The 19065-nt window shown below is 44.5% G+C and overlaps 1 protein-coding gene across 1 annotated transcript in view; it reads right to left on the minus strand.

Annotated features, from left to right (window-relative positions):
- Nucleotides 1-19065, minus strand: part of LOC127640471 (NT-3 growth factor receptor-like) — a 245771-nt gene that overhangs the window by 188641 nt on the left and 38065 nt on the right. Inside the window, exon 2 of the mRNA XM_052123066.1 lies at nt 2098-2172. Within this exon, the coding sequence (XP_051979026.1) occupies nt 2098-2172 (75 nt within the window). The remainder of the gene's footprint in view (nt 1-2097; nt 2173-19065) is intronic.

Below are 19065 nucleotides of genomic sequence, written 5' to 3' on the forward strand. Positions count from 1 at the left end.
CCTGGTAGAAGTCTAGAAGAGCTGCACGATGGGTGAGTTTTAACTTGATATATTATTTATTTTTTATGTTAATTTAATAGCTGATGTTTGATCGTTAATCGAGTAAAAGTGTCTATCACGTTGTTAAGTCTGTTATTTTGTTGTAACGTTATCCGTTGTCTTGGCAACTATGTTACATACAATAGTATTTATTTAGCTAGCGTTTAGCTAACCCGAGTGACAACGTTAACCAAACAAGTTATTTGATATATTCTTTTTTATTATATACGTAACTGACGATATGTTATGTAAGAGTGTATGGTTAGTATGGTAGAGTATTGAAAAATGGCACAACAGGGGAAAATGAAAGCTTTAAAAGGGCTATGTTTGTTATATATTTTTTCCAATATGACTTTATTCAAGCTGTTAAATTAGGAATGTTAAACTAAATGTATATTGCAGCACAGGGTGAAGTCAGTATGTATATTAACGACGATTTGAGACAAATAAATGTATATTTAATATACAACTATGTAAATGGCGCTCTGTGGCGCGGCAGGGTTTTGAACAAGGTCCTGAGCCGTAGCTGGGCGCCGCGGACAGACGCCGAATGGCGCCGCCGGTGTGTGTACACTCATAGAGAATAATGTGTTAGAATAATGTGTTAGAAGACATGGCGCTGCGCGGCGCTGCGCGTTCGGTGTGCGACCCCCTTTAGGTTATGCTAATGTCAAATGCTAAATTACAATGATAAGCCTAAAATATCCTTTAAAATAATCTATTTTCAGACGAATCAGTGGTCTAAGAGTAGGTGAGTTCGTTAAAAAAAGAGGGTTCATGTCATTTAAAATGGATCTGACAGCAGCTAGGGGCTAACCGGGCCGCTAATTGCCTTGCCGTCTTGCAGCAGTTTCAGAAGGGGAAATGTGGAAGTAAAAGGAAAAAGCATCATCTAATCTTCTCTTTCAGACTGTCTCTTCTCCTCAAGGAGCGTCATTAAGGGCAGAATATCATCAATAGCCTACATCCTTGCTCCCGGATTTATCTACGCTGACAGCTGGAATCAATTATGTATATGGAAAAAAAAATTCATTGGCATTTGTGAGATGTTTATTTGCACAGAGCACTCTCTTGTCATTACAAGCATGGGAGGGAGTGATTACATCAAAATATTTCTTTAAGCATCAGGTTAGAGACGTAAGATCAACGAACATGCTGCTTGCCACTGATAATTACTGTCTGACTGCCAATTTTGACTAGAATCGTGAATGGTGGAGCAGACGGATGTTTAAAACCAGACTTAAAACATCAAACAAGACCTAAAACCCAGCCTGAAAAACCTTAGCAAAAGGGACAGAGCTTAGCAAACAGTCAATTATTTAGTAAATATGTGCTTTTAGCAGATCCCTCCAAACTGCCATCCCTCCCAACTCTTCTCAGCTTGGCAGAGATTCTCAAGTGACAGACTGTGACCACATTCTGCCCTGTACCCTTGATATAAAGTACAAGAAGGAACTAGCCTTGAGCATGTGATAGCTAAACGCTAATGAGAACCTTTTTAATCTTTGCTCTGGGTCTCCATGAACGGACTGAGCTGTGAAGAGAGGAAGAGGATGTTGAGGGACTCTTGTGAAGAGGAAGGAAGCCATTCTTATGAGGATCAGGTGGAGAGGCAGTGCTTTCAAGCAATAAGTGATTATATGAGTTTCACCACAGCAGAGTGGATGAGGTAAAGCAAGTTAGCCTCCATCACCATCGCACGACCAGATGGAGGGTGTTAGGGGATGTAATTATATTTTCTGGCTACTTCAGAAGCATTATTTGATCGTTTTAAAGTAGGCCTTGGGGAGTTGAGGCTGGCTAGAAAAGATTTTTGATGCTACTACTAAACAAAACAAAAAAAAAATGCACATGCTAGCATGCTACTGCTACCAATATCTCACTGATGTTGTATCAAAAAACTATCTTTGGAGAATTGATTTGAGGATTTTTATATGTAGTGTGACAACATCCCTGTCTGACTGCATTTTATCATGGCAATCAATGCGCTCAGTGGCGTAAAATTCTAAGTGAGATTAGCATTGCTTTAATGGAGTGTGTGCAAACTGTGGTACTCACAGTCTCTGAAGTCCAGTGTACAGCTCCATGTCAACATCTCTTAGCGTCTGCAAGCTGGGCCAGTTCTCGATGTGTCTGTACAACAAATCCAGAATATAAAATTAGAACACGTGAATTTACACATTGCACTACCTTAAAGGGATAGTTCACCCAAAAAATAAAAATGGTCTTCAGTATTACATTTTTTTTATCTTTTGCACGAGGTGAGATGTTTTTAGAAATCTGAGGAACTGACAGCAGTCAAACATGTTGTCCCGCCCCCAAAATCACACCATTAGTTGAGCCAATATTGCTATGTCTGGCTGCATGAGCAAACAGATCAAAGTACTGATAGCACCACAGAGCCACAGTGTTTACACTTTTTGAGAAACTCAACCTACGAATGACATCCTTAAAGTTTTACTTCACATATATACACTTCACATTTAAGTTCAAAAATAGAAAGCATCCATGGTTTTTAATCGCAAAATCCACATACTCAAGCCGATGACTGAATAACAAGACCTCTTCGCAGCAGCTGTGACAAGAGCCAGCTGGCATCATCATTGGAGAGTGTGTAAATTATCTCCCATTACAACACAGTCTCTGATTAATAAATGTTTTCAAAATTTTTGCCAACACAATAACTGTTTCTAGAAGTTTCCCCTGGTTCCCAGCTCAAACACTTTGGGCATCCTCTGCTAAACACTGATAAACACAGCATATCAGAAGAAAATTAGGTCTTGCCATTGAGCAGAGCTAAATCAAAGTGAATTTAAATTTTCTGTTGTGTGTATCATATATTTTCAGTGGATTATTTGGCAGCAGTTTTCTAATAGCAGTAATTTGATTGTTGACCCTCTGAACCATCCAGCAAAAGCCAGTTTCGAAGTCAATTTTTTCACTTGTTTTGTTAAGACACTTATAATGTCACCTTATATCATGAGGAAAATGTACACTCGAAAATGTTGTAAATGTAATTCTTGAAGAAAAAGGAATGTAAAAATACTACAGTAAAATGTGTTTTTGTTTAACTGTACTATGTAGAGTGAAAATGTACACTTTATTTAACAAGACAATGCATGTAATCAAAAAATTATAGTAATAATAATTTTAGAAGTAAAAATGATTATGCACCTAATAGTTAAGGGTGAACATATTATGTTTAACAAGACAATACATGTTTTACTGTAAACTATTTTTTAAATAAAGTGAAAAACAAAAATTAGGTCTTAACAGAAGTCACTTCGTGATCCATTACATTTGATTATATTTTAATGTAATTAAAATATTGTAATTTTATTCTTTTTATATATATCAGTTATGTACATTATGTGTTTTAAGTTACATTTTATGTTGTTTAATGTGTATTGCCTTATTTTTGTGTCACATGTGTTACACTGAAGGCATTTTTAATGAAATGGTGATGCTCAGAGCATGCGTACATTTTCAAATGTTGTGAAAGGCCACTCAAGTCTAGTATTGCTTGGAAGGGATTTTGGGAGATTTGGGTTTTAGCTAGGAGAAAAGTATGCCAAGAAAATCTGTTTTCCAGACTAAAGCCATACTGAGAAATGCAGTTTTAGAGCCCTTTAGTTTTGAAAGATCCTCTTGAATCCTTGGATCCTCTTGGAAGTGTTTTCCAGTGTTGGAGCCATCTGTCTTACTAGCATCTGTCTTGAACTGGTCAGTGAGCCTGATAGGTTGGCCTGGAGACACGAGTACATACCAGGACCCCATTATAACAGCAAACAAACAGTCTGCTCCACTGAGAGCCAGGGAAGTGGTACTAGTATGATAAACTATTAAAGACAAAAGCTGTAGTGCAACAATGGACTATATACTGTAAATAAATAACCATTTCATGATTTCCCAACTTTTGCTGTAAGACAGAAATGTGGACTAGCAGGGACATCAGATTATGGGTAAGTGTGGACACAAGTAACAGGACAAAGGGATTGTATAGCACTCTTTTTCTGTCTTGCATATTAGTGACAAACAGCATGGGTAATTTTGTCACTTGCAGCATCATTTGTCTCTGTAAAACTGCATCTGTCACAAAAACTTGACAACATGTGTTTGTTTTTTGTATCCTATTATATCCATGTTTGTGGCCTTATGCAAGGAATATTCAACATATGTGCCACCACATGGCACAGGAGACAGAAAAAAAGTCATTAAAAGACATGCAAGTTGAGTCATTTTTACCATTTGACTTTTACAGTTTGTTTTACAATGTATTTCTTTACAATAACCATGTATAATATTGTCATTCTTTATATATTTAATGGCCAAATGGCAAGTAACTCTTAATTTTAATTATATATTAAAGTTGAATATATGTTGAAAATAATTTAAATTCAATTGTCATTTACTCACCCTGATGTTCTGTGGAGTAAACTATTAGGGCTTATATTATAATGTTACCCATAATCTGATGTCCAAATGCTAGTCCACATTTCTGTCTTACAGCAGAAGTTGGGAAATCATGAAATGGTTATTTATTTACAGTATATAGTCCATTGTTGCACCACAGCTTTCCCCGCCAGCGTTTTTAAAAAAAAAGTTGCCAGCCACCGCCAGGGTTTTTGACGATTTTCGCTAAATTTTAATGGCCCGCAGAATATTTTCTTCCATGAATATATGAAGATGCTATATATCACAATAAAGATCTGAGCCTCTGCTTTTAGGCAAAAAAAACGATTTTATTTTATCTTCATTTGTTCTTTTTTTATTGCGACTTGAACAGAGGTAGGTTTTGTCAAAAAACAACATTTCAGACAAAAAGCTGAGAAAAAGGCATGTTTATGTCTGATATTTTGAGCTTCTCATACTCCACTTCTTCATGTTTGAGACGATCGCAGTCTGTTTCTTTGATCAAAGAGTTGCGTACTCTTTCAAAACATGCGCAGGGGTCTTCCTTACCGTATAACACCTAAAACACGGAAACCCGGAAAATTCTGTGTTTGGCGGGGAAGCGTTTTTTCATAAAACACGGAAAATTCCGTGTTTGGCGGGAAAAGAGTTAATAGTTTATCATACTAGTACCACTTCCCTGGCTCTCAGTGGAGCAGACTGTTTGTTTGCTGTTATAATGGGGTCCTGGTATGTACACATGTCTCCAGGCCAACCTATCAGGCTCACTGACCAGTGCAAGACAGATGCTAGTAAGACAGATGGCTCCAACACTGGAAAACACTTCCAAGAGGATCCAAGGATTTACTTACAGACTCAGTCCCCATTCACTTTCATTGTGTAGGGGGAAAAATGCAATAAAAGTGAAAGGTGATTGAGACTAACACTGCCTAACTTCTCCTTTTGTGTTCCACCGATGAAAGAAAGTCATATGGGTTTGGAAGAACATAAAGGAGAAAAGATGGCATAAGGATAATATATATTTTTTTTTTCATCATTTTGTATTTTCATTGGATTTCAGAAGCCAGACAAGAATTGTTTTCCAGGCCACTGTAGTTCACCATGATTCTGTTGTCTGGTACTCCCAAATCATGTTCCGTCTCACAATTTACAACATGTTTAAATTACACACAATGCAATTACAAGTAGCCTAATGAGAAAACATTTAATCGAATGGAGGACTGCCACATCCCCTGGAGCCTTGGACTGTCACTGATGCAAAATTCATGCACTTGTAGTTTGCCGTCACAGAAATATGGCCCACCAGTCTCCCTGTCAGTTGACAGAAACTGTCACCATTATGGGGAAAAGAAAAACAGCTTAAACTAGCCTAAGTTTAGCTGGTCTTAACTGGTCTCCCAGTCTGGTCAGACTGATCTGTTTGCTGGTTTTAAAGGGATTTCGAGCACTTGACAGCGATTAGACCATCTTGAACCTACTAAGACCAACGAAAAATATTTTGTCGGTTTACTCAGTTTACCCAATTCTACTCAGTTAAACTCAGTTACTGAAAGGTGGCATTTCCCATCAGACATTTGCATCAATTCAAATGTGTTTACCTTTTCCTGTGGCAGTTCTGAGCAGCCTCAGAGACATAGGTCCTGGTCCCATGGAAACAAGAAAGTAATTGTGTTCACATAATCTATGATGAGCATGATTTGGAGGCTGCATTTACCCTCTAAGATTATATTTTCCCTCTACTGACGTTTAGGTTTAGATTTGGCTTAGTGTGCATGGTTGATAAAATATCCATTCATGTTGACTCTACTGTGCCATTTACAACAAAAATCTTGCTTTATAAATTCCGAAATCTGTGGATCTTTAATCCAGAAACTGGAGCTCACATCTGCCAATATGTTCATCGACACTCTCAGCATCGGCCAGTCAGACAGGACGAATTTCGGTAAGCAGAGACAGATTTTATATGAAGAACTTTCAACCTACCTTCACCAAATTCACAGTGAGATCAGTCTGTATGGCACCTGGTGACAGCCTTGTCTGCCGTGGAGGCCATTTTGCGACACTCCTAGAGGAATTCTGACCGGAGGAGTCTCAATAGCTTATTTATCTCTTGCACTTAACACCAAATGATTTAAAACTTCTGGGATTTGCCACAGTGTCATGCTCTCAATCCCGTCAGTTCAATCATTCAGTGGTTCAGGCTCTTCTCTTTCTATTTATCTCACGATCACTCATTCTCTCTCTCACACACCCAGATGCTGTTTTTCTTGACACACACTGTAGCAAGCAGCTGCACGACATGCATCTCCAATAGCTGTGCCCAGGAAATTACAAGCCACCCTCCATCTGTTGCTGGCGTCAGGTTTTCTGAGCCTGGCTTGCACATATTTACATCAGCCGTGGAAATTTTACAATGTCCGTATCTGGTTTGAATATGTCAGCTCTCTTTACTCAGGGGATATTGATATGTGTATGTGTGTGAGTGGGTGTGTGTTGGTGCATTTCGGTGAAAAAAAAGACTGCAAATCCTGATTGGTTACTATGCATGAGTCTGCCACTGAATATTTGTGATGTCTAATAATATGTGATATTTAGGACAGGTGGTTGGGCAATGTGATTTTTTAGTTAAATATGAATATGTATGTTCTCCTAGCAGGGGTTTTGGTCCCATGGAAGCAAGGAACTAATCTCGTTCAAATAATTAGCATGATTCGGAGGTTGCATTTTCAATCTAGAATTCCTGCGCACACACTGAATACTTGAGATGGATTCCAGTTTATGAAATGCTGCACTATATTACAAAGAAGTATTTTATTTAACATTATATAAAAATGTGACAAGATCAAGTTTGGGCCCAAAGACATAGGGATCCCTTTACCTAATCCTTTCCCTAACCATCTGGGGAGGTGTCGCCCCCTTTTGGAGTTGGTGCAACCCCCTTTTGGAGTTACTCCACCCCCTTCTGTAGAAACCACACCTATTTTAGAGATTTCACTTCCATTGGAGATCTCCGTCCTGCAGCTATACCTACTTGGTAAAATGGAGTTGATGCATGTCCACACAAAAAACACATCCAGCTTCAGCCACTGGGGGCAGTGGTTCAATTTCAGTAAGCACAGACCGATTTCAGCAGCAGAACTTTGAATCTGCTGTCGCCGAATTCAAAATCTGATCAGTCTGGGTCTGTAAAATGCTTTTTTTGTGATATTTTTGTTCACAATTCAGCAATTTCCTTTGCACATGGAATATTTGAGATGTATTCGAGTTTATGAAATTCTGCACTATTTTACAAAGAAGTATTTTATTTAACATTATATCAAAATGTGACAAGATCATGTTAAAAAATATACAGATTAGAGAAAAACAGGCACCTAAAAAAGCTACATTTATTTGGTTTTGCTTCAGATAGCTAGTTTTAATCACATCTGGTTACCAGCTGACAGGTTAAGGTAATTATCAGTTCTTTAAATGCTAAAAGAGCAGAATTTATTTTAACAGATTTATGAGATTGTGCCTCAATTGAAAGTTGAAGAAAGAGAGGAATCAATATGGGGGTGGGTGACAGATAGTGACGGATGGACAGAACACATCTAAAATTGTGCACTGGGTTTTTTTCCCTGTGACTAATTGACGAATCGACTAATTGTTGGGTGCATTGATTGTGCTGTGCAGTTTCTAAATTACTATTCAGAGTCAGAGAGTTGAAAACCTGGCAGCTGTGTTTGCCAGAATAATTATGTAAAAAATACAGTACAAATGTAAACAACTTTAAGTAACAGCATGTACATTTTACAGTTTAAAACTGTTGTTTTTACGGTATATTTTACAGTGTAGTACTGTCGTTTATATTATTAAATGATAAAATTAATATACTAACCTTCTGAAACTGTAAAAATCTGCTTTTCATTTTATAAGGTATTGTTAATCACCATAGTAATTATAGAAGGGAACATGATGACATGAAGTTCATCAAAGGGGGCCCTTCCAGGAGCAATGACCAATAAACATGTAGTGACAGTGCTCACTGAACACCATCAGGGTAACAATTATGCAACAATAATGCAATAAACATTAAATAAACTACATCAAATATAACACAGAACATCCCAAAGTACATAACTGATATAAAAAATTAGAAGAAATATAACTATTCCCATCAAATATAATGAAATGTTGTGGGTCATGCACGGAATTCTGGGAATGCCCGATTCCCCTTCTGTCGCTCTCTCCACGTTGTGTCGGAGAAGCGACACTAGGGGTCTCTCTTGAGCGCCGATATCCACCTCTGATCTATGAAAAAAGGCCAATGAGAGTTGGCAGCCAGTATTTGCATGTCCCGCCCCCGGACATACGGGTATTTAAGCGGCGCAAATACGGGAGTTCATTCAGAAAATTTCTTCGGAGCCGATGGTCTGTCTGCAGTTTGCACACCACTATTACGTTCCTGTTTCCTCTGACGATCTGCATGCTGTTGGATTTGACGGCGCACAACAGCGGCTTTCTCCTACTTTGCATGGCGTGCATTGTTGCCCCTGAGCGCTTCGACAGCGCACACACACACACATACTGTGTATTAAAAGAGTTATTTCCCTTAAAAGAGTGAATTTCTCTAAAAGAGCAAAACACAGCGGCGTTGAACGTCCTTTTCAGGACGCGTCTTTTTCAAGATGCCCTTCCGCCCCTGTGTTGTTCCTGGATGCGTAGAGTGCTCTCCGCTTCAGACGGCCACAGGCGCTGTCTCGTGTGTTTGGGCCGCGATCACACTGAGGCGGCGTTTTGTGGATGGCTCATGTTCTCACTGCGAGAACATGACCATGACCACGTTGCGGTCGGTGCTTGCTTTCAACAGAGAGCAAGCCACCCCAGCTGCACCCCGCATTGCTCCTTCTTCCCACAGGATTGAGGACGATGCGGTTGGCGCTGGGGGCGATTTGGGGGCGGCAGCGGGTGCAGTTTCGCCGGGTAGCCCCCCGCGAACCTCCCATTCCCTGACACGCTCGCTGGTCCCCGTCTACGCTCGCGGCGATAGCGGCTCGCCTCACGGCCCGGCTGTCTATCCTCCCGAGCCCGAAGCAGATGAGCTCGCCGCTGCATCGGAGAGTGTGATGTCTGATGCCGAGGACTCCCCTGGACTGCCGCCTTCGGGCCAGCAGGCCCAAGCTGAGGCGATGCTCAGATGTCTGACATGCTTTCCCGGGCCGCCGTGAGCGTGGGGTTGGATTGGAACCCTCCATCCTCCCCACAGCCTTCACGGTTGGATGACTGGTTCCTGGGAGCAGCGCGCCGTTCGCGGCCACGCATCCCCCCGGTCCCATTTTTCCCGGAGGTGCATGACGAGCTGACGTCTACGTGGAGAGCCCCGCTATCCACTCGTCTAGGTGGCACCCGCTCCACTCTCACCACCCTCGACGGCGGAGAGCGCCACGGATACGGGGCGATTCCCCAGGTCGATAGGGCAGTTGCGTACCATCTATGCCCTGGTAGCCCTACCTCCTGGCGTGGCCGCCCCGTACTCCCATCCAAGCCCTGTAGGACAACATCCTCACTCAACGCGAAGGCCTACAGTGCGGCTGGACGCGCTGCCTCTGCCCTGCATGCGATGGCCCTCCTGCAAGTCCACCAGGCCAAAGCACTCAGAAACATGCACGGGGGTGGACCTGATCCTGATGTGCTGCAGGAACTGCGCTCAGTGACCGACCTCGCCCTGAGTGCGACGAAGGCCACAGCACAGGCACTCGGACTGGCGATGGCCACCCTAGTGGTCCAGGAACGCCATCTCTGGCTCAATCTGGTCGAGATGCATGAGGCCGACAAGAACCGCTTCCTAGACGCACCTGTCTCCCAGATTGGCCTTTTCGGCGACACCGTCGAGGACTTCGCCCAACAGTTCTCCGCGGTGAAGAAGCAGACGGAGGCCATCTCTCACATCATGCCCCGCCACACACCTGCCACTACGGGCCCTGCCCCGTCTGCTCGCCGAGGGCGCCCTCCTGCAGCGAAGAAACCAGCTCCTGCTCCGCCCAAACCCGGGCCCAGCTCTCAGCCCCAGCGTCGAGCACCCCGCAGGCGGCGTGACGCCCCTGTCTCACGAACCCCTCTAGGACCCGGAAGGCTCCTAAGCCGCTCCTGAGACAGCTCGACCCAGAGCCGAAGACGCTAGCTCCGGAGGTGGTAAGACCGCTCCGTCTCCCGGTGGAGGGCCGGGAGGAGAATCCTTTGTTTTTTCATTTGCCACACCCCCTGACGGGGGCTGTGGTACCCACATTCTCAATAAAAGCGCTATTTCCTTTGCCTCTGGGTCACCTGGCCCGCAAATGCCGTTCTTACGGCAATCTGCTTTCAGATTACGATAGTCCCGGTACACCGGATGCGGCGATCCCGCCTTCCGCCTGCCCACGACTGTCCCCCGGCCGGCCGGTTCAGACGAGTCCAGAGGACGCCAACATCAGACCTCCTCCTCATTCACGAACCCGCCCCCTGTCGGGCGCGTGGAGCAAGGTAAGTGCTTTGAGTCTATTCTCAGCAACTCAGCCTCAGGCCGCAACGAAGCCGCCTGACGCTGCATTACCTGTTCCGCCCCTCTGCGAGGCCCCGCCGGGTACGTCCAAAATACTCATCCCCTTGGTGCCCCTAGCTCAGAGCTGGGAAGCGTGGTTTTCGCTTCCCAACGCGTAACGCTGGCTGCACCGGACCATTCGACTCGGTTACGCAATTCAGTTTGCCCGGCTCCCACCCCCCTTCAGGGGCGTCTGCTTTTCCGCAGTACACGGCGAGCATGCCAGTTCCCTGCGCACGGAAATCGCGACCCTCTTAGCCAAGGGCGCGGTAGAGCCCGTCCCTCCAACCGAAATGAGGAAGGGTTTCTACAGCCCTTACTTCATTGTACCCAAGAAAGGCGGCGGCTTACGACCAATCCTGGACCTGCGAGTTTTCAATCGGGCCTTGTTAAAACTCCCGTTCAAAATGCTCACGCAGAGAAATATTCTGGCTGGTGTTCAGCATCTAGATTGGTTCGCAGTGGTAGACCTGAAGGACGCGTACTTCCACGTCTCAATTCTGCTGCGACACTGACCCTTCTTACGGTTCGCGTTCTACTATGCACACACAGAGACCAGGTGCTCAGGCACCTCAGCCGCTTGGGGCTTCAGGTCAACTGGGAAAAGATCAAGCTCACTCCGGTTCAGAGCATCTCTTTTCTCGGGTTGGAGTTAGACTCAGTCTCGATGACAGCACGTCTCACGAGCGAGCGTGCTCAGTCGGTGCTGGACTGCTTCGCTTCCTTCAAGCCAGGCACAGTGGTCCCTCTAAAACTTTTCCAGAGGCTCCTGGGGCATATGGCGTCCTCCGCGGCGGTCGCGCCGCTGGGGTTGATGCATATGAGACCACTCCAGCACTGGCTCCAGACTCGAGTCCCGAGACAAGCATGGCACCACGGCACGCATCGGGTAAGGATCACCCCCGCCTGCCTCAAAACACTCCGACCCTGGACAGACCTCTGCTTTTTACGGGCAGGAGTGCCCCTGCAGCAGGTGTCCCGACGCGTTTTGGTCACAACCGACGCCTCCCAGTCCGGGTGGGGTGCCGTGTGCAGCGGGCATGCAGCAGCGGGCCGTTGGAAAGGGGCCCTGCTGCGTTGGCACATCAACTGCCTGGAGTTGCTGACCGTCCTTCTTGCTCTCAGGAAGTTCCTACCGTTAGTTCGGGACAAACACGTCCTCGTGAGATCGGACAGCACCACGGTGGTGGCGTACATAAATCGCCAAGGCGGCGTACGCTCCCGCCACATGTCACAACTCGCCCGCCGTCTCCTCCTATTGAACCAGCAGCGACTCTGCAGAGTCGCTGCGTGCCACTCACATCCCCGAAACCCACTGGCCCAGGTAGACCTGTTTGCCTCCCAGGAAACCTCCCACTGCCCGCTCTGGTACGCCCTAACAGAGGCTCCCCTCGGGACAGACGCGCTGGCACACAGCTGGCCCTCGGGGCTGCGCAAGTACGCATTTCCCCAGTGAGCCTTCTTGCACCGGTGCTGTGCAAGGTCAGGGAGGACGAGGAGCAAGTCACGTTAGTGGCCCCCTACTGGCCCACTCGGACTTGGTTCTCGGAACTCAGACTTCTCACGACGTTTGCTCCTCCCTGGCAAATTCCCCTGAGAAAGGACCTCCTCTCTCAGGGACGGGGCACGCTCTGGCACCCGTGCCCAGACCTCTGGAACCTCCACGTCTGGTCCCTGGACGGGATGCGGAAGAGCTAGCCGGCTTACCGGCGACCGTTGTGAATACAATCAACCAAGCCAGAGCCCCCTCTACCAGGCACCTTTACGCCCTAAAGTGGCGCTCGTTCGCAGATTGGTGTTCTTCCCGAACCGAAGACCCGCAGAGATGCGCGATCAAGTCAGTACTCCTGTTCCTACAGGAGAGGCTGGACAGGAGGCTGTCCCCGTCCACCCTCAAGGTGTATGTTGCCGCCATTGCCGCCCACCACGATCCTGTAGACGGCAAGTCTTTGGGTAAGCATGACCTGATCCTCAGGTTTCTGAGAGGCGCCCGGAGGTTGAATCCCTCCCGGCCAGGCCTAGTTCCCTCCTGGGATCTCTCGGTAGTCTTGGCAGGACTCCAGAGACCCCCCTTCGAGCCGCTTGAATCAATTGGACTCAGGGCCCTCTCTCTTATGACGGCCCTGCTGATCGCGCTCGCCTCTATCAAGAGGGTCGGGGACCTGCAAGCGTTCTCTGTCAGAGACACTTGCCTGGAGTTCGGTCCGGCGGATACGTCTGTGATTCTAAGGCCGCGACCAGGCTATGTGCCCAGGGTTCCTACCACACCATTCCGAGATCAGGTAGTGAACCTGCAAGCGCTGCCCCGGGAGGAGGCAGACCCAGCCCTTTCATTGCTATGTCCAGTGCGCGCCCTGCGCATTTACCTGGACCGCACACAGAGCACCAGACACTCTGAGCAGCTCTTTGTCTGCTTTGGGGGACGGCAGAAAGGGAATGCCGTCTCCAAACAGAGGCTCGCCCACTGGGTTGTTGACGCCATCACACTGGCTTATCACACCCAGGCCGTGCCCCTACCCTTGCGGGTCCGAGCTCACTCAACAAGGGGTGTTGCGTCCTCGTGGGCATTGGCCAAGGGCACCTCCCTAGCAGACATCTCTAGAGCCGCGGGTTGGGCAACACCCAACACCCTCGCGAGGTTTTACAACCTCCGCGTTGAGTCGGTTGCGTCTCGTGTTTTGTCAGGTCCGAGCCCGTAGAACTCGGTAACACGTAGACTGACTGGCCGGGTGGATCGCTTGCGCCCTGCGCCCTTTTCCTGACGTCAAGGTTAAGTAGTGCGCCTTTTTTCCCAGGGCGCCCCACTCCGAGTCGTGACCCTGGTCGATTCCTCCCCAGCCCTCCAGGTCCGCGGTTCAGCGGAGGAACTCGCCGACCCAAGCCACTGCGGGTACCCTGATGGCTACCTTGTACTGGTATAGGTGCTCCACAGGTAAGGCCTTCTGCTCGGACTCCCCCTGTGTGTAATTCCACGGTTCTGTCCCCTTACGAGCGGACCCCTGTGTCTCCCTTAGGCAGTTACAGCTGCCCCGGTCACCGTGCTGTAGCAACTCCCCCCTTTCGAGGCTGGATCTACCACCGCACCATACTTTCCACACGAGTCCTAAGACGGCCGTGTGACGTGTCTACCACTTTTCCTCCCCAAGAAAAAGGGCAGGTGTGGTCTCCGCAGGGTCTGGGTAAGACCCCCTTCCCTATATGCGTGTAAGGGCCCCGGCCGTGATAGCTGTATGTGAGAAACATAGAGAGAAAAGAGGCCCAGCCAGGCTGGCCCGTTCCCATGTTGGCAAACATCACCTTGTTCCCCTCTCAGGGTAACTAGAAGGATCCCGATGTTCGTATGGGGCATTGGGGAAGGGTACGTGCAGCCAGGTACAGATGATGCGCGGCACTGGATGAATCCCTGCCCGCCTCTGTATCGGCAGTCCACGTACACGGTTCAGCACATGGCAAGATTGGAATGGGTCCCCTAGTGTCGCTTCTCCGACACAACGTGGAGAGAGCGACAGAAGGGGAACGTTTGGTTACGTATGTAACCTCTGTTCCCCGAGGGAGGGAACGACACGTTGTGTCTTTCCTCCGCCATGTCGCTGAACCGAGCCACTGTTGTGGCCGGACCATTTCCGGCTCCTCAGAAAAATCCTGAATGAACTCCTGTATTTGCGCCGCTTAAATACCCGTATGTCCGGGGGCGGGACATGCAAATACTGGCTGCCAACTCTCATTGGCCTTTTTTCATTGATCAGAGGTGGATATCGGCGCTCAAGAGAGACCCCTAGTGTCGCTTCTCCGACACAACGTGTCGTTCCCTCCCTCGGGGAACGGAGGTTACATACGTAACCAAACGTTACTGTTTTAACATAATTTTAACAATAATTTACAATTAAAAGTACATGTATTCTCCTGTTAAATGTAATATCGTTTTTTACCGTTAATTATATGGGAAAATCATTTTTTACATGTTTTGTCTTTTTAAATATATTAATTTCTAAACGTATATTTTACGGAAACTACTCATTAACGAATTGACAATTTTACCGTTAAAATTACAGACATTTTTATAGTGTATACCTGACTTACAATTACCCAGTACACTTGTTACAGACCAATGTGAGCCTCTAGACAACATGTCAAAATACATTCATGGAGCTTTCTTGTAAGTACACATAAAGCACTCTCGTAAACATGCACTAGTGTGAGAGTTCATTAAATATGCATGACAGTTTTGAATAATAATCATTCATAAGAGCTATACGTTTTCGCAGACAGCTGCAGAATGACTTGAATTGATTTTAAAGTATAAGGCTTTCTTGTTTGTTTGATGAACTTTGTTTGTTCCATTAACGTTTATTGCACCAAGATCCAAGCATTATTTTATAACAAAACTGTCACTTTAAAACTTTAAGTACATCTTTAAAACAATATGCGTCCATAAAGCATAATTCAGCTACTAAGGGAGCTAAAAATGTATTCACCATGGATTAAATTGCTTTCACATAAGCAAATGGCAATTGGAAAAAAAGTCAATTTGTGTTTCCTTGGTTTATCATAGTTTCCAGCTATAAAAAAAGAGTGTGGGTTTTATATTTTGATCATATTTTTTACATATCCATAACATTACAACTTCTGCTTTCATAGTTCACCTTTGGACATTTTGCAGAATGTCCAAGCTAGTCTTTTCCATACACCTTCGGTCAAATGTTCCCGCCTTCAACAACTCACAACAGCATGAACAAATAGCATTATAAGTAACATAAGAGCATTAGAATCTTTTGGTCTCTCTCTAATTAATTCAAATCCCCACCACAAAATAAAAAATTTTGAATTGTGCAAGAGTCTGCACATACAGTACCGTATGTTACAGTACAAGTCTTAGGCACAAAGATGCTTCACAAAAACATTGGTCTTAAGATGGTTATTTATATTTGCAGCTTTATCGTGTCAAAATGAAATACTCATTTTAGACTCCCAAACATTTATTTTGCAAATAGAATAGAATAGAATAGAACAGAATAACAGGGATCCCTGCAGCAGATGGTATAGTCCCCACTGAAACCCACTGAACATCGAGCTAGTCTGGGATTACAAGTAGAGACAGAAGCAATTGAGACAGCCGAAATAGATAGAAGAACTGTGGCAAATTCTCCAAGAAGCTTGGAACATCCTATCTGCCAACAACCAAGAAACACCAGGTGTACCTAGCAGAATTGGTGTTGTTTTGAAGGCAAAGGTGGTCACAACAAATATTGATTTAGCTTTTTATGTTTACTGGACTTTGTATGATGTTAATTGATAAATGAAAACCATTTATGACATTATTTTTGAAGACATCCTCACTATGCAACATTTTTCACAAGCGCCATAATGTCAATTTGCACAGTACTGTAAATGACCTCTGATCCTCTTTATAACAAAGTGCTGATGGTTACAATTTTCATCAGGCAAGCCCTTTTAGTTTTACACAGTATGATTTCATATGATATTATATTTGACAGTAACAAAGTTACCTCTGACCTCCACCTAAAAGCTAGCTGGTACTTTTCCTGCCAAGAGCACAGATTGCTTTAAGAAAGGCTCAGCAAAACACTCCAAAAACCATCTACTTCCATCTCCGAAATATCATCACAACAGGATAGATAAGCCTGTGTTTCATAAATATTCCAGTATTGGAGATCTGCATACACAATCCGTTTGATGTAGGGAACCTGAGATGCAGAGCAAATCACTGGAAGACTGCCAGCTCTAAATCTTCCCTTCACTTCAACTTTGGGTGAAGAATGAGTACAAAGTCATGGTGAGTTACTGAAGCATTAGAATAATTAACTTCATGTAACGACACACTGATGTATCGAGATCTGACAACCCTGCAAAATAATATTCCACTTTGTATTTTTGTTTTTGTCTTTTTTTCTTTTCTGTTGTCAACATGACAGATGCACTGCCAAAGCTGTAGGGGTCCAGATAATTTATTTCACACACCAGTGACCCAACTTCCCCGTACCCCAAATGAAAAGGCAATTTTATTTTCTGAAAATAAAGGAGAGCTATTGAAAACATGCCTTCAAACAGGAAATCAATGCATACTACAAAAAAGAAAAGAAATAAGAAATCATGCTAGACATCTCCATGAAACTGCATTTACTTCACTGATATGACACATGACGTCCGATGTGCCATCTCATAAAAACTTTTTCAATACAGACATTCATATGAAAAAAAATTTAAGAAGCAGGGGCGGATGAAGGGTCAGTGGATATTCACGGCTCAGCCAAAGCAGTGTGAGCTGAACCGAAGCATTGCGTCACAACAATTTCAGTAACATACAACAAAAGAAGCTGTGCTTCTGATCTAGAAACTTCTGTGCTCTATACAGAAAATCTAGTTATAAACTGGTTGTTATGAGTGAGCTATTGATAAGTATTACAAACTTGATCATCATGGAGTCTTTACTCAACTCAACTTTTATTTATAAAGCACTTTCAAAACCATTAAAATGGACCAAAGTGCTGTCCATAAATAATAAATAACTCTGAAAAGCATACAAAAATAAAATGCAACAAAAATATAATACCAGGATAAATCATACAACCAATCACTCACATTTCTCAGACCTAATTAGATGCCAAAAGCCTATTAAAATAAGTATGTTTTCAAGCCCTTTTAAAAATTTCTTACTGACATGATGCTGGAGTAATCTAATGTAGTCTTGTAGAATTAGTCCATGTAGTGACAGCCAACACAATAAGATCACATCATCATTTAGTACAGAGCAGGGCCGGTAATCTGGCATACCGGGCATTTCCCCGGTGGGCCGACGCTCTTGAACTGGCCATCGGGAGAACCGAGCAGGCCGGTGGGTTGGCCGCAAAACATACCGAATGGGCCGAGATGAGCTAAAATGAGTATGAGCCAAAACAAGTTTTGGGCCAGTTGCCATGAAAAATCCCGGGCCGATTTCTCTTCCCAGTCCAGCCCTGATTTAGTAGAAGGGATAGGACGATGAGCCTGAATGTTGTTTTGCACAACAGAGGACGGCTTGGATACCGGTTTTCCTACAAGCTGTAATTAATTTAAAAAAAACACACTAGACTACAAATATTTTACTACTTTTTGGTGTCAACTCATGATGTCCATCAACAATGCACTGTCACTTTAATTCACGTGCTGCTTCTGCCTCACACTGCCCTGCTTCAGCGAACAGTATAAAGCAACCTTCATCCTAATTATAAAACTATAATTTTTCCAATAATAAATAGGGCAAAATGCTACATTTTAAAGCCAAAGTGTATCATTTTTACAAATAGAACTAGTGTGACACTTTCAGGGGAAATCACCCTGCAATGGCCTACTTATAATTGACTCTACATAATAAGCTTGGATACAAGAAAGACTATTAACATAAAAAAAAATATTTGAATGCTTCAGTATCTCACCTAAAAGTTGAAGTGAAGGGAAGGTTATTATTATGCAATTTTTTGCATAATACACTATAATATGTGCAAGATTACACAATATTAATGGCTGATAGCCTCAGTCGCCATTCACTTTTATTGCAACCTTTTCCATTGAATGAAAATGAATGGTTACTGAGGCTAACATTAAGCCTAATATCTCCTGATTGTATGTTCAACAGAAAAAAAGTAAGTCATATGGGTTTGGAATAATATTTACAGAATGTTCATTTGTGGACGAACTATCCCTTTAAGGCCAAAAAGCCCTCTCCTGGCACCACCCGTAATATGAAGAGTTGCAACAGTGCAATGACCTCAACTAAGCTGGTTGCAGATATGATGGACTGAAGCTTTGAAAGCCAGCAGAGAAGTTGCATTACCTTTCAAAGCCTTATTTTAAGCCTTGAGAGATACACACAGTGTTTGTGTGTGTGTGTGTGTGTGTGTGTGTGTGTGTGTGTGTGTGTGTGTGTGTGTGTGTGTGTGTGTGTGTGTGTGTGTGTGTGTGTGGGACCCCTGTGGCACTCCATGAGGCTAAACTGATGACCGTACTCCAAACAGAGATCGAAGAGAGGCAAAGAAAGATGCAGAAGAACTGAGGGTTGT

This window comes from Xyrauchen texanus, chromosome 49, assembly GCF_025860055.1.
Source record: "Xyrauchen texanus isolate HMW12.3.18 chromosome 49, RBS_HiC_50CHRs, whole genome shotgun sequence".
NCBI classification, from domain to species: domain Eukaryota; kingdom Metazoa; phylum Chordata; class Actinopteri; order Cypriniformes; family Catostomidae; genus Xyrauchen; species Xyrauchen texanus.